The sequence below is a fragment of the Mustelus asterias genome, unplaced genomic scaffold, assembly GCF_964213995.1.
Source record: "Mustelus asterias unplaced genomic scaffold, sMusAst1.hap1.1 HAP1_SCAFFOLD_707, whole genome shotgun sequence".
NCBI classification, from domain to species: Eukaryota; Metazoa; Chordata; class Chondrichthyes; order Carcharhiniformes; family Triakidae; genus Mustelus; species Mustelus asterias.
The window spans coordinates 61,164-85,426 of NW_027590656.1; the positions used below are offsets into that span (position 1 = coordinate 61,164).

At 43.0% G+C, this 24,263-nt stretch overlaps 1 protein-coding gene across 1 annotated transcript in view; it reads left to right on the plus strand.

Annotated features, from left to right (window-relative positions):
- The window catches only part of LOC144487293 (IgGFc-binding protein-like), a gene marked incomplete at its 3' end in the record, with an annotated part of 192,889 nt that overhangs the window by 36,046 nt on the left and 132,580 nt on the right, over window positions 1–24,263 (plus strand). The window contains exons 16-30 of the mRNA XM_078205374.1: window positions 314–385; window positions 1,857–1,928; window positions 3,751–3,822; window positions 5,436–5,507; window positions 6,424–6,495; window positions 7,271–7,342; window positions 9,798–9,869; window positions 10,925–10,996; window positions 12,541–12,612; window positions 14,298–14,369; window positions 16,336–16,407; window positions 17,952–18,023; window positions 19,569–19,640; window positions 21,185–21,256; window positions 22,942–23,013. Of these exons, the coding sequence (XP_078061500.1) occupies window positions 314–385; window positions 1,857–1,928; window positions 3,751–3,822; window positions 5,436–5,507; window positions 6,424–6,495; window positions 7,271–7,342; window positions 9,798–9,869; window positions 10,925–10,996; window positions 12,541–12,612; window positions 14,298–14,369; window positions 16,336–16,407; window positions 17,952–18,023; window positions 19,569–19,640; window positions 21,185–21,256; window positions 22,942–23,013 (1,080 nt within the window). The remainder of the gene's footprint in view (window positions 1–313; window positions 386–1,856; window positions 1,929–3,750; window positions 3,823–5,435; window positions 5,508–6,423; window positions 6,496–7,270; window positions 7,343–9,797; window positions 9,870–10,924; window positions 10,997–12,540; window positions 12,613–14,297; window positions 14,370–16,335; window positions 16,408–17,951; window positions 18,024–19,568; window positions 19,641–21,184; window positions 21,257–22,941; window positions 23,014–24,263) is intronic.

Consider the following 24,263-nt stretch of genomic DNA (forward strand, 5'->3'; position numbering starts at 1 on the left):
AAACACCCTGAGCCCCTCATTTAGATCCCAGTCTGTAACTCACTCCCGGGTATCTGTTATTCCATATATAAACCACTCTGACCCCCTCGATTAGATTCCAATCTGTAACTCACTCCCGGGTATCTGTTATTCTATATATAAACCACCCCAAACCCCTCGATTAGATTCCAGTCTGTAACTCACTCCCTGGTATCTGTTATTCCAGATTTAATCTCTGAAGTTGCTTATTTTGAGCCTCTCGTGTGAATGTTCTCGAATATCTGTTCTTCTATATTTAATCTCGGGATGAATTCTGCACTATTTTAATTCACAGTTTCCACAACAACCACCAAATCCCCGGGAACCAGTCACAAACCCATCACAACACAGAAGACAACAAAGCCAGGTAAAGACAGGACTGAGCGAAAATATATTCCAGAATGCTTTCCGGAGAGTTCCAAACACGCGCGGTATCTCAGTTATTCTCTACAGTCATTATTCCTGAATTCATCATTGGTAACCCAATGTAACCCCTCGATTCGATTCCCGTCTGTAACTCACTCCCGGGTATCTGTTATTCTATATATTAACCACCCCGAACCCCTCGATTAGATTCCAGTCTGTAACTCACTCCCGGGTATCTGTTATTCTATATATAAACCACCCTGAACCCCTCGATTAGATTCCAGTCTGTAACTCACTCCCGGGTATCTGTTATTCTATATATAAACCACCCCGAACCCCTCAATTTGATTCCAGTCTGTAACTCACTCCCGGGTATCTGTTATTCTATATAAACCACCCTGAACCCCTCGATTAGATTCCAGCCTGTAACTCTCTCCCGGGTATCTGTTATTCTATATATAAAACACCCTGAGCCCCTCATTTAGATCCCAGTCTGTAACTCACTCCCGGGTATCTGTTATTCTATATATAAACCACCCTGAACCCCTCGATTAGATTCCAGTCTATAACTCACTCGTGGGTATCTGTTATTGTATATATAAACCACCCTGAACCGCTCGATTAGATTCCAGTCTGTAACTCACTCCGGGGTATCTGTTATTCTATATTTAAACCACCCTGAACCCCTCAATTAGATTCCAGTCTGTAACTCACTCCCGGGTATCTGTTATTCTATATATAAACCACCCCGAACCTCTCGATTAGATTCCAGTCTGTAACTCACTCCAGGGTATCTGTTATTCTATATATAAACCACCCCGAACCTCTCGATTAGATTCCAGTCTGTAACTCACTCCCGGGTATCTATTATTCTATATATAAACCACCCCGAACCCCTCAATTTGATTCCAGTCTGTAACTCACTCCAGGGTATCTGTTATTCTATATAAACCACCCTGAACCCCTCGATTAGATTCCAGCCTGTAACTCACTCCCGGGTATCTGTTATTCTATATATAAAACACCCTGAGCCCCTCATTTAGATCCCAGTCTGTGACTCACTCCCGGGTATCTGTTATTCTATATATAAACGACTCTGACCCCCTCGATTAGATTCCAATCTGTAACTCACTCCCGGGTATCCGTTATTCTATATATAAACCAGCCTGAACTCCTCGATTAGATCCCAGTCTGTAACCCACTCCTGGGTATCTGTTATTCTATATATAAACCACCCCGAACCCCTCGATTAGATTCCAGTCTGTAACTCACTCCTGGGTATCTGTTATTCTATATATAAACCACCCTGAACCCCTCGATTAGATTCCAGTCTGTAACTAATTCCCGGGTATCTGTTATTCCAGATTTAATCTCTGAAGTTGCTTATTTTGAGCCTCCCGTGTGAATGTTCTCGAATATCTGTTCTTCTATATTTAATCTCGGGATGAATTCTTCACTATTTTAATTCACAGTTTCCACAACAACCACCAAATCCCCGGGAACCAGTCACAAACCCATCACAACACAGAAGACAACAAAGCCAGGTAAAGACAGGACTGAGCGAAAATATATTCCAGAATGCTTTCCGGAGAGTTCCAAACACGCGCGGTATCTCAGTTATTCTCCACAGACATTATTCCTGAATTCATCATTGATAACCCAGTGTATCCCCTCGATTAGATTCCAGTCTGCAACTCACTCCCGGGTATCTGTTATCCTATATATAAACCACCCCGAACCCCTCGATTAGATTCCAGTCTGTAACTCACTCCCGGGTATCTGTTATTCTATATATAAACCACCCCGAACCCCTCGATTAGATTCCAGTCTGTAACTCACTCCCGTGTATCTGTTATTCTATATATAAACCACCCTGAACCCCTCGATTAGATTCCAGTCTGTAACTCACTCCCGGGTATCTGTTATTCTATATATAAACCACCCCGAACCCCTCAATTTGATTCCAGTCTGTAACTCACTCCCGGGTATCTGTTATTCTATATAAACCACCCTGAACCCCTCGATTAGATTCCAGCCTGTAACTCACTCCCGGGTATCTGTTATTCTATATATAAAACACCCCGAACACCTCGATTAGATTCCAGTCTGTAACTCATTCCCAGGTATCTGTTATTCTATATATAAACCACCCCGAACCCCTCGATTAGATTCCAGTCTGTCACTCACTCCCGGGTATCTGTTATTCGATATATAAACCACTCCGAACCCCTCGATTAGATTCCAGTCTGTAACTCACTCCCGGGTATCTGTTATTCTATATATAAACCACCCTGAACCCCTCGGTTAGATTCCAGTCTATAACTCACTCCTGGGTATCTGTTATTCTATATATAAACCGCCCCGAACCCCTCGATTAGATTCCAGTCTGTAACTCACTCCCGGGTATCTGTTATTCTATATATAAACCACCACGAACCCCTCAATTAGATTCCAGTCTGTAAGGCACTCCTGGGTATCTGTTATTCTATATATAAACCACCCTGAACCCCTCGATTAGATTCCAGTCTGTAACTCACTCCCGGGTATCTGTTATTCTTTATATAAACCACCCTGAACCCCTCGATTAGATTCCAGTCTGTAAGGCACTCCTGGGTATCTGTTATTCTGTATATAAACCACCCTGAACCCCTCTATTAGATTCCAGTCTGTAACTCACTCCCGGGTATCTGTTATTCTATATATAAACCACCCTGAACCCCTCGATTAGATTCCAGTCTGTAACTCACTCCCGGGTATCTGTTATTCTATATATAAACCACCCCGAACCCCTCGATTAGATTCCAGTCTGTAAGGCACTCCTGGGTATCTGTTATTCTATATATAAACCACCCTGAACCCCTCATTAGATTCCAGTCTGTAACTCACTCCCGGGTATCTGTTATTCTATATATAAACCACCCTGAAACCCTCGATTAGAGTCCAGTCTGTAACTCACTCCCGGGTATCTGTTATTCTATATATAAACCACCCTGAACCCCTCGATTAGATTCCAGTCTGTAACTCACTCCCGGGTATCTGTTATTCTATATATAAACCACCCCGAACCCCTCGATTCGATTCCAGTCTGTAACTCACTCCCGGGTATCTGTTATTCTATATATAAACCACCCTGAACCCCTCGATTAGATTCCAGTCTGTAACTCACTCCCGGGTGTCTGTTATTCTATATATAAACCACCCCGAACCCCTCGATTAGATTCCAGTCTGTAACTCACACCCGGGTATCTGTTATTCCAGATTTAATCTCTGAAGTTGCTTATTTTGAGCCTCTCGTGTGAATGTTCTCGAATATCTGTTCTTCTATATTTAATCTCGGGATGAAATCTTCACTATTTTAATTCACAGTTTCCACAACAACCACCAAATCCCCGGGAACCAGTCACAAACCCATCACAACACAGAAGACAACAAAGCCAGGTAAAGACAGGACTGAGCGAAAATATATTCCAGCATGCTTTCCGGAGAGTTCCAAACACGCGCGGTATCTCAGTTATTCTCCACAGACATTATTCCTGAATTCATCATTGATAACCCAGTGTAACCCCTCGATTAGATTCCAGTCTGTAACTCACTCCCGGGTATCTGTTATTCTATATATAAACCACCGCGAACCCCTCGATTAGATTCCAGTCTGTAACTCACTCCCGGGTATCTGTTATTCTATATATAAACCACCCCGAACCCCTCGATTAGATTCCAGTCTGTAACTCACTCCCGGGTATCTGTTGTTCTATATTTTAACCACCCCGAACCTCTCGATTAGATTCCAGTCTGTAACTCACTCCGAGGTATCTGTTATTCTATATATAAACCACCCTGAACCCCTCGATTAGATTCCAGTCTGTAACTCACTCCCGGGTATCTGTTATTCTATATATAAACCACCCCGAACCTCTCGATTAGATTCCAGTCTGTAACTCACTCCGAGGTATCTGTTATTCTATATATAAACCACCCTGAACCCCTCGATTAGATTCCAGTCTGTAACTCACTCCCGGGTATCTGTTATTCTATATATAAACCACTCCGAACCTCTCGATTAGATTCCAGTCTGTAACTCACTCCCGGGTATCTGTTATTCTATATATAAACCACCCCGAACCCCTCAATTTGATTCCAGTCTGTAACTCACTCCCGGGTATCTGTTATTCTATATATAAACCACCCTGAACCCCTCGATTAGATTCCAGTCTGTAACTCACTCCCGGGTATCTGTTATTCTATATATAAACCACTCCGAACCACTCGATTAGATTCCAGTCTGTATCTCACTCCGGGGTATCTGTTATTCTATATATAAACCACCCCGAACCTCTCGATTAGATTCCAGTCTGTAACTCACTCCCGGGTATCTGTTATTCTATATATAAACCACCCCGAACCTCTCGATTAGATTCCAGTCTGTAACTCACTCCCGGGTATCTGTTACTCTATATATAAACCACCCCGAACCCCTCAATTTGATTCCAGTCTGTAACTCTCTCCCGGGTATCTGTTATTCTATATATAAACCACCCTGAACCTCTCGATTAGATTCCAGTCTGTAACTCACTCCAGGGTATCTGTTATTCTGTATAAACCACCCTGAACCCCTCGATTATATTCCAGTCTATAACTCACTCCCGGGTATCTGTTATTCTATATATAAACCACCCTGAACCCCTCGATTAGATTCCAGTCTATAACTCACTCCTGGGTATCTGTTATTGTATATATAAACCACCCTGAACCCCTCGATTAGATTCCAGTCGATAACTCACTCCTGGGTATCTGTTATTGTATATATAAACCACCCCGAACCCCTCGATTAAATTCCAGTCTATAACTCACTCCTGGGTATCTGTTATTGTATATATAAACCACCCTGAACCCCTCGATTAGATTCCAGTCTGTTACTCACTCCTGGGTATCTGTTATTCCAGATTTAATCTCTGAAGTCGCTTATTTTGAGCCTCTCGTGTGAATGTTCTCGAATATCTGTTCTTCTATATTTAATCTCGGGATGAAATCTTCACTATTTTAATTCACAGTTTCCACAACAACCACCAAATCCCCGGGAACCAGTCACAAACCCATCACAACACAGAAGACAACAAAGCCAGGTAAAGACAGGACTGAGCGAAAATATATTCCAGAATGCTTTGCGGAGAGTTCCAAACACGCGCGGTATCTCAGTTATTCTCTACAGACATTATTCCTGATTTCATCATTGATAACCCAGTGTAACCCCTCGATTAGATTCCAGTCTGTAACTCACTCCCGGGTATCTGTTATTCTATATATAAACCACCCCGAACCCCTCGATTAGATTCCAGTCTGTAACTCACTCCCGGGTATCTGTTATTCTATATATAAACCACCCCGAACCCCTCGATTAGATTCCAGTCTGTAACTCACTCCCGGGTATCTGTTATTCTATATATAAACCACCCCGAACCCCTCGATTAGATTCCAGTCTGTAACTCACTCCCGGGTATCTGTCATTCTATATATAAACCACCCCGAACCCCTCGATTAGATTCCAGTCTGTAACTCACTCCCGGGTATCTGATATTCCATATATAAACCACCCTGAACCCCTCGATTCGATTCCAGTCTATAACTCACTCCTGGCTATCTGTTATTCTATATATAAACCACACTGAACCCCTCGATTAAATTCCAGTCTATAACTCACTCCCTGGGTATCTGTTATTCTATATATAAACCAGCCTGAACTCCTCGATTAGATTCCAGTCTGTAACCCACTCCTGGGTATCTGTTTTTCTTTGTATAAAACACCCCGAACCCCTCAATTAGATTCCAGTCTGTAACTCACTCCTGGGTATCTGTTATTCTATATATAAACCACCCTGAACCCCTCAATTAGATTCCAGTCTGTTACTCACTCCCGGGTGTCTGTTATTCCAGATTTAAGCTCTGAAGTCGCTTATTTTGAGCCTCTCGTGTGAATGTTCTCGAATATCTGTGCTTCTATATTTAATCTCGGGATGAAATTTTCACTATTTTAATTCACAGTTTCCACAACAACCACCAAATCCCCGGGAACCAGTCACAAACCCATCACAACACAGAGGACAACAAAGCCAGGTAAAGACAGGACTGAGCGAAAATATATTCCAGAATGCTTTCCGGAGAGTTCCAAACACGCGCGGTATCTCAGTTATTCTCTACAGACATTATTCCTGAATTCATCATTGATAACCCAGTGTAACCCCTCGATTAGATTCCAGTCTGTAACTCACTCCCGGGTAACTGTTATTCTATATATAAACCAACCCGAACCCATCGATTAGATTCTAGTCTGTAACTCAGTCCTGGGTATCTGTTGTTCTATATATAGACCACCCCGAACCCCTCGATTAGATTCCAGTCTGTAACTCACTCCCGGGTATCTGTTATTCTATATATAAACCACCCTGAACCCCTCGATTAGATTCCAGTCTGTAACTCACTCCTGGATATCTGTTATTCTGTATATAAACCACCCCGAACCCCTCGATTAGATTCCAGTCTGTAACTCACACCCGGGTATCCGTTATTCTTGATATGAACCACCCCGAACCCCTCGATTAGATTCCAGTCTGTAACCCACTCCCGGGTATCTGTTATTCTATATATAAACCACCCCGAACCCCTCGATTAGATTCCAGTCTGTAACTCACTCCCGGGGATCGGTTATTCTATATATAAACCACCCTGAAACCCTCGATTAGATTCCAGTTTGTAACTCACTCCCGGGTATCTGTTATTCCAGATTTAATCTCTCAAGTTGCTTATTTTGAGCCTCTCGTGTGAATGTTCTCGAATATCTGTTCTTGAATATTTAATCTCGGGATGAATTCTTCACTATTTTAATTCACAGTTTCCACAACAACCACCAAATCCCCGGGAACCAGTCACAAACCCATCACAACACAGAAGACAACAAAGCCAGGTAAAGACAGGACTGAGCGAACATATATTCCTGAATGCTTTCCGGAGAGTTCCAAACACGCGCGGTATCTCAGTTATTCTCTACAGACATTATTCCTGAATTCATCATTGATAACCCAGTGTAACCCCTCGATTCGATTCCAGTCTGTAACTCACTCCCGGCTATCTGTTATTCTATATATAAACCACCCCGATCCCCTCGATTAGATTCCAGCCTGTAACTCACTCCCGGGTATCTGTTATTCTATATATAAACCACCCCGAACCCCTCGATTAGATTCCAGTCTGTAACTCACTCCCGGGTATCTGTTATTCTATATATTAACCACCCCGAACCCCTCGATTAGATTCCAGTCTGTAACTCACTACCGGGTATCTGTTATTCTATATATAAACCACACTGAACCCCTCCATTAGATTCCAGTCTGTAACTCACTCCCGGGTATCTGTTATACTATATATAAACCACCCTGAACCCCTCCATTAGATTCCAGTCTGTACCTCACACCCGGGTATCTGTTATTCTACAAATAATCCACCCCGAACCCCTCAATTCGATTCCAGTCTGTAACTCACTCCCGGGTATCTTTTATTCTATACATAAACCACCCTAAACCCCTCGAATAGATTCCAGGCTGTAACTCACTCCCGGGTATCTGTTATTCAACATATAAACCACCTCGAACACCTCGATTAGATTCCAGTCTGTAACTCACTCCCGGGAATCTGTTATTCGATATATAAACCACCTCGAACCCCTCGATTAGATTCCAGTCTGTAACTCACTCCCGGGTGCCTGTTATTCTATATATAAATCACCCCGAACCCCTCGATTAGATTCCAGTCTGTAACTCATTCCCGGGTATCTGTTATTCTATATATAAACCATCCTGAACCCCTCGATTAGATTCCAGTCTGTAACTCACTGCTGGATATCTGTTATTCCATATATAAACCACCCCGAACCCCTCGATTAGATTCCAGTCTGTACCTCACACCCGGGTATCTGTTATTCTATATATAAACCACTCCGAACACCTCGATTAGATTCCAGTCTGTAACTCACTCCCGGGTATCTGTTATTCTATATATAAACCACCCTGAACCTCTCGATTAGATTCCAGTCTGTAACTCCCTCCCAGGTATCTGTTATTCTATAAATAATCCACCCCGAACCCCTCAATTCGATTCCAGTCTGTACCTCACTCCCGGGTATCTGTTATTCTATACATAAACCACCCCAAACCCCTCGATTAGATTCCAGGCTGTAACTCACTCCCGGGTATCTTTTATTCGACATATAATCCACCTCGAACCCCTCGATTAGATTCCAGTCTGTAACTCACTCCCGGGTATCTGTTATTCGATATATAAACCACCTCGAACCCCTCGATTAGATTCCAGTCTGTAACTCACTGCTGGATATCTGTTATTCTATTTATAAACCACCCCGAATCCGTCGATTAGATTCCAGTCTGTAACTTACTCCTGGGGATCTGTTATTCTACATATAAATCACCCCGAACCCCTCGATTAGATTCCAGGCTGTAACTCACTCCCGGGTATCTGTTATTCTATATATAAACCACCCCGAACCCCTCGATTAGATTCCAGTCTGTAACTCACTCCCGGGTATCTGTTATTCTACATATCAACCACCCCGAACCCCTCGATTAGATTCCAGCCTGTAACCTACTCCCAGGTATCTGTTATTCTATAAATAATCCACCCCGAACCCCTCAATTCGATTCCAGTCTGTAACTCACTCCCGGGTATCTGTTATTCTATACATAAACCACCCCAAAACCCTCAATTAGATTCCAGGCTGTAACTCACTCCCGGGTTTCTGTTATTCGATATATAAACCACCCCGAACCCCTCGATTAGATTCCAGTCTGTAACTCACTCCCGGGTATCTGTTATTCTACATATCAACCACCCCGAACCCCTCGATTAGATTCCAGCCTGTAACTCACTCCCGGGTATCTGTTATTCTATACATAAACCACCCCAAAACCCTCAATTAGATTCCAGGCTGTAACTCACTCCCGGGTTTCTGTTATTCGATATATAAACCACCTCGAACCCCTCGATTAGATTCCAGTCTGTAACTCACTGCTGGATATCTGTTATTCTATATATAAACCACCCTGAATCCCTCGATTAGATTCCAGTCTGTACCTCACTGCTGGATATCTGTTATTCTATATATAAACCACCTCGAATCCCTCGATTAGATTCCAGTCTGTAACTCACTCCTGGGTATCCGTTTTTCTATATATACACCACCCCGAACCCCTCGATTAGATTCCAGTCTGTAACTCACTCCCGGGTATCTGTTATTCCAGATTTAATCTCTGAAGTCGCTTATTTTGAGCCTCTCGTGTGAATGTTCTCGAATATCTGTTCTTCTATATTTAATCTCGGGATGAATTCTTCACTATTTTAATTCACAGTTTCCACAACAACCACCAAATCCCCGGGAACCAGTCACAAACCCATCACAACACAGAAGACAACAAAGCCAGGTAAAGACAGGACTGAGCGAACATATATTCCAGAATGCTTTCCGGAGAGTTCCAAACACGCGCGGTATCTCAGTTATTCTCTACAGACATTATTCCTGAATTCATCATTGATAACCCAATGTAACCCCTCGATTAGATTCCAGTCTGTAACTCACTCCCGGGTATCTGTTATTCTATATATAAACCACCCCGAACCCCTCGATTAGATTCCAGTCTGTAACTCACTCCCGGGTATCTGTTATTCTATATATAAACCACCCCGAACCCCTCGATTAGATTCCAGTCTGTAACTCACTCCCGGGTATCTGTTATTCTATGTATAAACCACCCCGAACCCCTCGATTAGATTCCAGTCTGTAACTCACTCCCGAGTATCTGTTATTCTATGTATAAACCACCCCGAACCCCTCGATTAGATTCCAGTCTGTAACTCACTTCCGGGTATCTGTAATTCTATATATAAACCACCCTGAACCCCTCGATTAGATTCCAGTCTGTAACTCACTTCCGGGTATCTGTTATTCTATATATAAACCACCTCGAACCCCTCGATTAGATTCCAGTCTGTAACTCACTCCCGGGTATCTGTTATTCTATATATAAACCACCCCGAACCCCTCGATTAGATTCCAGTCTGTAACTCACTCCCGGGTATCTGTCATTCTATATATAAACCACCCCGAACCCCTCGATTCGATTCCAGTCTGTAACTCACTCCTGGGTATCTGTTATTCTATATATAAACCACCCCGAACCCCTCGATTAGATTCCAGTCTGTAACTCACTCCCGGGTATCTGTTATTCTATATATAAACCACCCCGAACCCCTCGATTAAATTCCAGTCTGTAACTCACTCCTGGGTATCTGTTATTCTATATATAAACCACCCTGAACCCCTCGATTAGATTCCAGTCTGTAACTCACTCCCGGGTATCTGTTATTCCAGATTTAATCTCTGAAGTTGCTTATTTTGAGCCTCTCGTGTGAATGTTCTCGAATATCTGTTCTTCTATATTTAATCTCGGGTTGAATTCTTCACTATTTTAATTCACAGTTTCCACAACAACCACCAAATCCCCGGGAACCAGTCACAAACCCATCACAACACAGAAGACAACAAAGCCAGGTAAAGACAGGACTGAGCGAACATATATTCCAGAATGCTTTCCGGAGAGTTCCAAACACGCGCGGTATCTCAGTTATTCTCTACAGACATTATTCCTGAATTCATCATTGATAACCCAGTGTAACCCCTCGATTAGATTCCAGTCTGTAACTCACTCCCGAGTATCTGTTATTCTATATATAAACCACCCTGAACCCCTCGATTAGATTCCAGCCTGTAACTCACTCCCGAGTATCTGTTATTCTATATATAAACCACCCCGAACCCCTCGATTAGATTCCAGTCTGTAACTCACTCCCGAGTATCTGTTATTCTATATATAAACCACCCTGAACCCCTCGATTAGATTCCAGCCTGTAACTCACTCCCGAGTATCTGTTATTCTATATATAAACCACCCCGAACCCCTCGATTAGATTCCAGTCTGTAACTCACTCCCGGGTATCTGTTATTCTATATATAAACCACCCAAACCCATCGATTAGATTCCAGTCTGTAACTCACTCCCGACTATCTGTTATTCTATGTATAAAGCACCCCGAACCCCTCGATTAGATTCCAGTCTGTAACTCACTCCCGGGTATCTGTTATTCTATATATAAATCACCCCGAACCCCTCGATTAGATTCCAGTCTGTAACTTACTCCTGGGTATCTGTTATTCTATATATAAACCACCCCGAACCCCTCGATTAGATTCCAGGCTGTAACTCACTCCCAGGTATCTGTTATTCTATATATAAACCACCCCGAACCCCTCGATTAGATTCCAGTCTGTAACTCACTCCCGGGTATCTGTTATTCTATATATAAACCACCCCGAACACCTCGATTAGATTCCAGGCTGTAACTCACTCCCAGGTATCTGTTATTCTATATGTAAACCACCCCGAACCCCTCGATTAGATTCCAGGCTGTACCTCACACCCGGTTATCTGTTATTCGATATATGAACCACTCCGAACCCCTCGATTAGATTCCAGCCTGTACCTCACACCCGGGTATCTGTTATTCGATATATAAACCACTCCGAACCCCTCGATTAGATACCAGTCTGTAACTCATTCCCGGGTATCTGTTATTCTATATATAAACCACCCCGAACCCCTCGATTAGATTCCAGTCTGTAACTCACTCCTGGGTATCTGTTATTCTATATATAAACCACCCTGAACCCCTCGATTAGATTCCAGTCTGTAACTCACTCCCGGGTATCTGTTATTCTATATATAAACCACCCCGAACCCCTTGATTAGATTCCAATCTGTAACTCACTCCCGGGTATCTGTTATTCTATATATAAACCACCCCAAACCCCTCGATTAGATTCCAGTCTGTAACTCACTCCCGGGTATCTGTTATTCTATATATAAACCACCCTGAACCCCTCGATTAGATTCCAGTCTGTAACTCACTCCCGGGTATCTGTTATTCCAGATTTAATCTCTGAAGTTGCTTATTTTGAGCCTCTCGTGTGAATGTTCTCGAATATCTGTTCTTCTATATTTAATCTCGGGTTGAATTCTTCACTATTTTAATTCACAGTTTCCACAACAACCACCAAATCCCCGGGAACCAGTCACAAACCCATCACAACACAGAAGACAACAAAGCCAGGTAAAGACAGGACTGAGCGAAAATATATTCCAGAATGCTTTCCGGAGAGTTCCAAACACGCGCGGTATCTCAGTTATTCTCCACAGACATTATTCCTGAATTCATCATTGATAACCCAGTGTAACCCCTCGATTAGATTCCAGCCTGTAACTCACTCCCGGGTATCTGTTATTCTATATATAAACCACCCCGAACCCCTCGATTAGATTCCAGTCTGTAACTCACTCCCGGGTATCTGTTATTCTATATATAAACCACCCCGAACCCCTCGATTAGATTCCAGTCTGTAACTCACTCCCGGGTATCTGTTATTCTATATATAAACCACCCCGAACCCCTCGATTAGATTCCAGTCTGTAACTCACTCCCGGGCATCTGTTATTCTGTATATAAACCACCCCGAACCCCACGATTAGATTCCAGTCTGTAACTCAATCCCGGGTATCTGTTATTCTATATATAAACCACCCCGAACCCCTCGATTAGATTCCAGTCTGTAACTCACTCCCGGGTATCTGTTATTCTATATATAAACCACCCCGAACCCCTCGATTAGATTCCAGTCTGTAACTCACTCCCGGGTATCTGTTATTCTATATATAAACCACCCCGAACCCCTCGATTAGATTCCAGTCTGTAACTCACTCCCGGGCATCTGTTATTCTGTATATAAACCACCCCGAACCCCACGATTAGATTCCAGTCTGTAACTCAATCCCGGGTATCTGTTATTCTATATATAAACCACCCCGAACCCCTCGATTAGATTCCAGCCTGTAACTCACTCCCAGGTATCTGTTATTCTATATATAAACCACACTGAACCCCTCGATTAGATCCCAGTCTGTAACTCACTCCTGGGTGTCTGTTATTCTATATATAAACCACCCTGAACCCCTCGATTAGATTCCAGTCTGCAACTCACTCCCGGGTATCTGTTATTCTGTATATCGACCACCCCAAAATCCCTCGATTAGATTCCACTCTGTAACTCACTCCCGGGTATCTGTTATTCTATATATAAACCACCTCGAACCCCTCGATTAGATTCCAGTCTGTGACTCACGCCCGGGTATCTGTTATTCTATATGTAAATCACCCTGAACCCCTCGATTAGATTCCAGTCTGTAACTCACTCCCGGGTATCTGTTATTCTATATATAAACCACCCCAAACCCCTCGATTAGATTCCAGTCTGTGACTCACGCCCGGGTATCTGTTATTCTATATATAAACCACCCCGAACCCCTCGATTAGATTCCAGTCTGTAACTCACTCCCGGGTATCTGTTATTCTATATATAAACCACCTCGAACCCCTCGATTAGATTCCAGTCTGTAACTCACTGCTGGATATCTGTTATTCTATATATAAACCATCCGGATCCCTCGATTAGATTCCAGTCTGTACCTCACTGCTGGATATCTGTTATTCTATATATAAACCACCTCGAATCCCTCGATTAGATTCCAGTCTGTAACTCACTCCTGGGTATCCGTTTTTCTATATATACACCACCCCGAACCCCTCGATTAGATTCCAGTCTGTAACTCACTCCCGGGTATCTGTTATTCCAGATTTAATCTCTGAAGTCGCTTATTTTGAGCCTCTCGTGTGAATGTTCTCGAATATCTGTTCTTCTATATTTAATCTCGGGATGAATTCTTCACTATTTTAATTCACAGTTTCCACAACAACCACCAAATCCCCGGGAACCAGTCACAAACCCATCACAACACAGAAGACAACAAAGCCAGGTAAAGACAGGACTGAGCGAAAATATATTCCAGAATGCTTTCCGGAGAGTTCCAAACACGCGCGGTATCTCAGTTATTCTCTACAGACATTATTCCTGAATTCATCATTGATAACCCAGTGTAACCCCTCGATTAGATTCCAGTCTGTAACTCACTCCCGGCTATCTGTTATTCTATATATAAACCAACCCGAACCCCTCGATTAGATTCCAGTCTGTAACTCACTCCCGGGTATTCTTTATTCTATATATAAACCACCCCGATCCCCTCGATTAGATTCCAGTCTGTAACTCACTCCCGGGTATCTGTTATTCTATATATAAACCACCCCGAACCCCTCGATTAGATTCCAGTCTGTTACTCACTCCCGGGTATCTGTTATTCTATATATAAACCACCCTGAACCCCTCGATTAGATTCCAGTCTGTTACTCACTACCGGGTATTCTTTATTCTATTCATAAACCATCCTGAACCCCTCGATTTGATTCCGGTCTGTATCTCACTCCTGGATATCTGTTATTCTGTATATAAACCACCCCGATCCCCTCGATTAGATTCCAATCTAGTAACTCACTCCCGGGTATTCTTTATTCCATATATAAACCACACTGAACCCCTCGATTAGATTCCAGTCTGTAACTCACTCCCGGGTATCTGTTATTCTATATTAAACCACCCCGAACCCCTCGATTAGATTCCAATCTAGTAACTCACTCCCGGGTATTCTTTATTCCATATATAAACCACACTGAACCCCTCGATTAGATTCCAGTCTGTAACTCACTCCCGGGTATCTGTTATTCTATATATAAAGCACCCCGAACCCCTCGATTAGATTCCAGTCTGTAACTCACTCCCGGGTATCTGTTATTCTATATATAAACCACCCCGAACCCCTCGCTTAGATTCCAGTCTGTAACTCACTCCCGGGTATCTGTTATTCTATATATAAACCACCCCGAACCCCTCGATTAGATTCCAGTCTGTAACTCACTCCCGGGTATCTGTTATTCTATATATAAACCACCCCGAACCCCTCGATTAGATTCCAGTCTGTAACTCACTCCCGGGTATCTGTTATTCTATATATAAACCACCCCGAACCCCTCGATTAGATTCCAGTCTGTAACTCACTCCCGGGTATCTGTTATTCTATATATAAACCACCCCGAACCCCTCGATTAGATTCCAGTCTGTAACTCACTCCCGGGTATCTGTTATTCTATGTATAAACCACCCCGAACCCCTCGATTAGATTCCAGTCTGTAACTCACTCCCGAGTATCTGTTATTCTATGTATAAACCACCCCGAACCCCTCGATTAGATTCCAGTCTGTAACTCACTTCCGGGTATCTGTAATTCTATATATAAACCACCCTGAACCCCTCGATTAGATTCCAGTCTGTAACTCACTTCCGGGTATCTGTTATTCTATATATAAACCACCTCGAACCCCTCGATTAGATTCCAGTCTGTAACTCACTCCCGGGTATCTGTTATTCTATATATAAACCACCCCGAACCCCTCGATTAGATTCCAGTCTGTAACTCACTCCCGGGTATCTGTCATTCTATATATAAACCACCCCGAACCCCTCGATTCGATTCCAGTCTGTAACTCACTCCTGGGTATCTGTTATTCTATATATAAACCACCCCGAACCCCTCGATTAGATTCCAGTCTGTAACTCACTCCCGGGTATCTGTTATTCTATATATAAACCACCCCGAACCCCTCGATTAAATTCCAGTCTGTAACTCACTCCTGGGTATCTGTTATTCTATATATAAACCACCCTGAACCCCTCGATTAGATTCCAGTCTGTAACTCACTCCCGGGTATCTGTTATTCCAGATTTAATCTCTGAAGTTGCTTATTTTGAGCCTCTCGTGTGAATGTTCTCGAATATCTGTTCTTCTATATTTAATCTCGGGTTGAATTCTTCACTATTTTAATTCACAGTTTCCACAACAACCACCAAATCCCCGGGAACCAGTCACAAACCCATCACAACACAGAAGACAACAAAGCCAGGTAAAGACAGGACTGAGCGAACATATATTCCAGAATGCTTTCCGGAGAGTTCCAAACACGCGCGGTATCTCAGTTATTCTCTACAGACATTATTCCTGAATTCATCATTGATAACCCAGTGTAACCCCTCGATTAGATTCCAGTCTGTAACTCACTCCCGAGTATCTGTTATTCTATATATAAACCACCCTGAACCCCTCGATTAGATTCCAGCCTGTAACTCACTCCCGAGTATCTGTTATTCTATATATAAACCACCCCGAACCCCTCGATTAGATTCCAGTCTGTAACTCACTCCCGAGTATCTGTTATTCTATATATAAACCACCCTGAACCCCTCGATTAGATTCCAGCCTGTAACTCACTCCCGAGTATCTGTTATTCTATATATAAACCACCCCGAACCCCTCGATTAGATTCCAGTCTGTAACTCACTCCCGGGTATCTGTTATTCTATATATAAACCACCCAAACCCATCGATTAGATTCCAGTCTGTAACTCACTCCCGACTATCTGTTATTCTATGTATAAAGCACCCCGAACCCCTCGATTAGATTCCAGTCTGTAACTCACTCCCGGGTATCTGTTATTCTATATATAAATCACCCCGAACCCCTCGATTAGATTCCAGTCTGTAACTTACTCCTGGGTATCTGTTATTCTATATATAAACCACCCCGAACCCCTCGATTAGATTCCAGGCTGTAACTCACTCCCAGGTATCTGTTATTCTATATATAAACCACCCCGAACCCCTCGATTAGATTCCAGTCTGTAACTCACTCCCGGGTATCTGTTATTCTATATATAAACCACCCCGAACACCTCGATTAGATTCCAGGCTGTAACTCACTCCCAGGTATCTGTTATTCTATATGTAAACCACCCCGAACCCCTCGATTAGATTCCAGGCTGTACCTCACACCCGGTTATCTGTTATTCGATATATGAACCACTCCGAACCCCTCGATTAGATTCCAGCCTGTACCTCACACCCGGGTATCTGTTATTCGATATATAAACCACTCCGAACCCCTCGATTAGATACCAGTCTGTAACTCATTCCCGGGTATCTGTTATTCTATATATAAACCACCCCGAACCCCTCGATTAGATTCCAGTCTGTAACTCACTCCTGGGTATCTGTTATTCTATATATAAACCACCCTGAACCCCTCGATTAGATTCCAGTCTGTAACTCACTCCCGGGTATCTGTTATTCTATATATAAACCACCCCGAACCCCTTGATTAGATTCCAATCTGTAACTCACTCCCGGGTATCTGTTATTCTATATATAAACCACCCCAAACCCCTCGATTAGATTCCAGTCTGTAACTCACTCCCGGGTATCTGTTATTCTATATATAAACCACCCTGAACCCCTCGATTAGATTCCAGTCTGTAACTCACTCCCGGGTATCTGTTATTCCAGATTTAATCTCTGAAGTTGCTTATTTTGAGCCTCTCGTGTGAATGTTCTCGAATATCTGTTCTTCTATATTTAATCTCGGGTTGAATTCTTCACTATTTTAATTCACAGTTTCCACAACAACCACCAAATCCCCGGGAACCAGTCACAAACCCATCACAACACAGAAGACAACAAAGCCAGGTAAAGACAGGACTGAGCGAAAATATATTCCAGAATGCTTTCCGGAGAGTTCCAAACACGCGCGGTATCTCAGTTATTCTCCACAGACATTATTCCTGAATTCATCATTGATAACCCAGTGTAACCCCTCGATTAGATTCCAGCCTGTAACTCACTCCCGGGTATCTGTTATTCTATATATAAACCACCCCGAACCCCTCGATTAGATTCCAGTCTGTAACTCACTCCCGGGTATCTGTTATTCTATATATAAACCACCCCGAACCCCTCGATTAGATTCCAGTCTGTAACTCACTCCCGGGTATCTGTTATTCTATATATAAACCACCCCGAACCCCTCGATTAGATTCCAGTCTGTAACTCACTCCCGGGCATCTGTTATTCTGTATATAAACCACCCCGAACCCCACGATTAGATTCCAGTCTGTAACTCAATCCCGGGTATCTGTTATTCTATATATAAACCACCCCGAACCCCTCGATTAGATTCCAGTCTGTAACTCACTCCCGGGTATCTGTTATTCTATATATAAACCACCCCGAACCCCTCGATTAGATTCCAGTCTGTAACTCACTCCCGGGTATCTGTTATTCTATATATAAACCACCCCGAACCCCTCGATTAGATTCCAGTCTGTAACTCACTCCCGGGTATCTGTTATTCTATATATAAACCACCCCGAACCCCTCGATTAGATTCCAGTCTGTAACTCACTCCCGGGTATCTGTTATTCTATATATAAACCACCCCGAACCCCTCGATTAGATTCCAGTCTGTAACTCACTCCCGGGTATCTGTTATTCTATGTATAAACCACCCCGAACCCCTCGATTAGATTCCAGTCTGTAACTCACTCCCGAGTATCTGTTATTCTATGTATAAACCACCCCGAACCCCTCGATTAGATTCCAGTCTGTAACTCACTTCCGGGTATCTGTAATTCTATATATAAACCACCCTGAACCCCTCGATTAGATTCCAGTCTGTAACTCACTTCCGGGTATCTGTTATTCTATATATAAACCACCTCGAACCCCTCGATTAGATTCCAGTCTGTAACTCACTCCCGGGTATCTGTTATTCTATATATAAACCACCCCGAACCCCTCGATTAGATTCCAGTCTGTAACTCACTCCCGGGTATCTGTCATTCTATATATAAACCACCCCGAACCCCTCGATTCGATTCCAGTCTGTAACTCACTCCTGGGTATCTGTTATTCTATATATAAACCACCCCGAACCCCTCGATTAGATTCCAGTCTGTAACTCACTCCCGGGTATCTGTTATTCTATATATAAACCACCCCGAACCCCTCGATTAAATTCCAGTCTGTAACTCACTCCTGGGTATCTGTTATTCTATATATAAACCACCCTGAACCCCTCGATTAGATTCCAGTCTGTAACTCACTCCCGGGTATCTGTTATTCCAGATTTAATCTCTGAAGTTGCTTATTTTGAGCCTCTCGTGTGAATGTTCTCGAATATCTGTTCTTCTATATTTAATCTCGGGTTGAATTCTTCACTATTTTAATTCACAGTTTCCACAACAACCACCAAATCCCCGGGAACCAGTCACAAACCCATCACAACACAGAAGACAACAAAGCCAGGTAAAGACAGGACTGAGCGAACATATATTCCAGAATGCTTTCCGGAGAGTTCCAAACACGCGCGGTATCTCAGTTATTCTCTACAGACATTATTCCTGAATTCATCATTGATAACCCAGTGTAACCCCTCGATTAGATTCCAGTCTGTAACTCACTCCCGAGTATCTGTTATTCTATATATAAACCACCCTGAACCCCTCGATTAGATTCCAGCCTGTAACTCACTCCCGAGTATCTGTTATTCTATATATAAACCACCCCGAACCCCTCGATTAGATTCCAGTCTGTAACTCACTCCCGAGTATCTGTTATTCTATATATAAACCACCCTGAACCCCTCGATTAGATTCCAGCCTGTAACTCACTCCCGAGTATCTGTTATTCTATATATAAACCACCCCGAACCCCTCGATTAGATTCCAGTCTGTAACTCACTCCCGGGTATCTGTTATTCTATATATAAACCACCCAAACCCATCGATTAGATTCCAGTCTGTAACTCACTCCCGACTATCTGTTATTCTATGTATAAAGCACCCCGAACCCCTCGATTAGATTCCAGTCTGTAACTCACTCCCGGGTATCTGTTATTCTATATATAAATCACCCCGAACCCCTCGATTAGATTCCAGTCTGTAACTTACTCCTGGGTATCTGTTATTCTATATATAAACCACCCCGAACCCCTCGATTAGATTCCAGGCTGTAACTCACTCCCAGGTATCTGTTATTCTATATATAAACCACCCCGAACCCCTCGATTAGATTCCAGTCTGTAACTCACTCCCGGGTATCTGTTATTCTATATATAAACCACCCCGAACACCTCGATTAGATTCCAGGCTGTAACTCACTCCCAGGTATCTGTTATTCTATATGTAAACCACCCCGAACCCCTCGATTAGATTCCAGGCTGTACCTCACACCCGGTTATCTGTTATTCGATATATGAACCACTCCGAACCCCTCGATTAGATTCCAGCCTGTACCTCACACCCGGGTATCTGTTATTCGATATATAAACCACTCCGAACCCCTCGATTAGATACCAGTCTGTAACTCATTCCCGGGTATCTGTTATTCTATATATAAACCACCCCGAACCCCTCGATTAGATTCCAGTCTGTAACTCACTCCTGGGTATCTGTTATTCTATATATAAACCACCCTGAACCCCTCGATTAGATTCCAGTCTGTAACTCACTCCCGGGTATCTGTTATTCTATATATAAACCACCCCGAACCCCTTGATTAGATTCCAATCTGTAACTCACTCCCGGGTATCTGTTATTCTATATATAAACCACCCCAAACCCCTCGATTAGATTCCAGTCTGTAACTCACTCCCGGGTATCTGTTATTCTATATATAAACCACCCTGAACCCCTCGATTAGATTCCAGTCTGTAACTCACTCCCGGGTATCTGTTATTCCAGATTTAATCTCTGAAGTTGCTTATTTTGAGCCTCTCGTGTGAATGTTCTCGAATATCTGTTCTTCTATATTTAATCTCGGGTTGAATTCTTCACTATTTTAATTCACAGTTTCCACAACAACCACCAAATCCCCGGGAACCAGTCACAAACCCATCACAACACAGAAGACAACAAAGCCAGGTAAAGACAGGACTGAGCGAAAATATATTCCAGAATGCTTTCCGGAGAGTTCCAAACACGCGCGGTATCTCAGTTATTCTCCACAGACATTATTCCTGAATTCATCATTGATAACCCAGTGTAACCCCTCGATTAGATTCCAGCCTGTAACTCACTCCCGGGTATCTGTTATTCTATATATAAACCACCCCGAACCCCTCGATTAGATTCCAGTCTGTAACTCACTCCCGGGTATCTGTTATTCTATATATAAACCACCCCGAACCCCTCGATTAGATTCCAGTCTGTAACTCACTCCCGGGTATCTGTTATTCTATATATAAACCACCCCGAACCCCTCGATTAGATTCCAGTCTGTAACTCACTCCCGGGCATCTGTTATTCTGTATATAAACCACCCCGAACCCCACGATTAGATTCCAGTCTGTAACTCAATCCCGGGTATCTGTTATTCTATATATAAACCACCCCGAACCCCTCGATTAGATTCCAGTCTGTAACTCACTCCCGGGTATCTGTTATTCTATATATAAACCACCCCGAACCCCTCGATTAGATTCCAGTCTGTAACTCACTCCCGGGTATCTGTTATTCTATATATAAACCACCCCGAACCCCTCGATTAGATTCCAGTCTGTAACTCACTCCCGGGCATCTGTTATTCTGTATATAAACCACCCCGAACCCCACGATTAGATTCCAGTCTGTAACTCAATCCCGGGTATCTGTTATTCTATATATAAACCACCCCGAACCCCTCGATTAGATTCCAGCCTGTAACTCACTCCCAGGTATCTGTTATTCTATATATAAACCACACTGAACCCCTCGATTAGATCCCAGTCTGTAACTCACTCCTGGGTGTCTGTTATTCTATATATAAACCACCCTGAACCCCTCGATTAGATTCCAGTCTGCAACTCACTCCCGGGTATCTGTTATTCTGTATATCGACCACCCCAAAATCCCTCGATTAGATTCCACTCTGTAACTCACTCCCGGGTATCTGTTATTCTATATATAAACCACCTCGAACCCCTCGATTAGATTCCAGTCTGTGACTCACGCCCGGGTATCTGTTATTCTATATGTAAATCACCCTGAACCCCTCGATTAGATTCCAGTCTGTAACTCACTCCCGGGTATCTGTTATTCTATATATAAACCACCCCAAACCCCTCGATTAGATTCCAGTCTGTGACTCACGCCCGGGTATCTGTTATTCTATATATAAACCACCCCGAACCCCTCGATTAGATTCCAGTCTGTAACTCACTCCCGGGTATCTGTTATTCTATATATAAACCACCTCGAACCCCTCGATTAGATTCCAGTCTGTAACTCACTGCTGGATATCTGTTATTCTATATATAAACCATCCGGATCCCTCGATTAGATTCCAGTCTGTACCTCACTGCTGGATATCTGTTATTCTATATATAAACCACCTCGAATCCCTCGATTAGATTCCAGTCTGTAACTCACTCCTGGGTATCCGTTTTTCTATATATACACCACCCCGAACCCCTCGATTAGATTCCAGTCTGTAACTCACTCCCGGGTATCTGTTATTCCAGATTTAATCTCTGAAGTCGCTTATTTTGAGCCTCTCGTGTGAATGTTCTCGAATATCTGTTCTTCTATATTTAATCTCGGGATGAATTCTTCACTATTTTAATTCACAGTTTCCACAACAACCACCAAATCCCCGGGAACCAGTCACAAACCCATCACAACACAGAAGACAACAAAGCCAGGTAAAGACAGGACTGAGCGAAAATATATTCCAGAATGCTTTCCGGAGAGTTCCAAACACGCGCGGTATCTCAGTTATTCTCTACAGACATTATTCCTGAATTCATCATTGATAACCCAGTGTAACCCCTCGATTAGATTCCAGTCTGTAACTCACTCCCGGCTATCTGTTATTCTATATATAAACCAACCCGAACCCCTCGATTAGATTCCAGTCTGTAACTCACTCCCGGGTATTCTTTATTCTATATATAAACCACCCCGATCCCCTCGATTAGATTCCAGTCTGTAACTCACTCCCGGGTATCTGTTATTCTATATATAAACCACCCCGAACCCCTCGATTAGATTCCAGTCTGTTACTCACTCCCGGGTATCTGTTATTCTATATATAAACCACCCTGAACCCCTCGATTAGATTCCAGTCTGTTACTCACTACCGGGTATTCTTTATTCTATTCATAAACCATCCTGAACCCCTCGATTTGATTCCGGTCTGTATCTCACTCCTGGATATCTGTTATTCTGTATATAAACCACCCCGATCCCCTCGATTAGATTCCAATCTAGTAACTCACTCCCGGGTATTCTTTATTCCATATATAAACCACACTGAACCCCTCGATTAGATTCCAGTCTGTAACTCACTCCCGGGTATCTGTTATTCTATATTAAACCACCCCGAACCCCTCGATTAGATTCCAATCTAGTAACTCACTCCCGGGTATTCTTTATTCCATATATAAACCACACTGAACCCCTCGATTAGATTCCAGTCTGTAACTCACTCCCGGGTATCTGTTATTCTATATATAAAGCACCCCGAACCCCTCGATTAGATTCCAGTCTGTAACTCACTCCCGGGTATCTGTTATTCTATATATAAACCACCCCGAACCCCTCGCTTAGATTCCAGTCTGTAACTCACTCCCGGGTATCTGTTATTCTATATATAAACCACCCCGAACCCCTCGATTAGATTCCAGTCTGTAACTCACTCCCGGGTATCTGTTATTCTATATATAAACCACCCCGAACACCTCGATTAGATTCCAGTCTGTAACTCACTCCCGGGTATCTGTTATTCTATATATAAACCACCCCGAACCCCTCGATTAGATTCCAGTCTGTAACTCACTCCCGGGTATCTGTTATTCTATATATAAACCACCCCGAACCCCTCGATTAGATTCCAGTCTGTAACTCACTCCCGGGTATCTGTTATTCTATATATAAACCACCCCGAACCCCT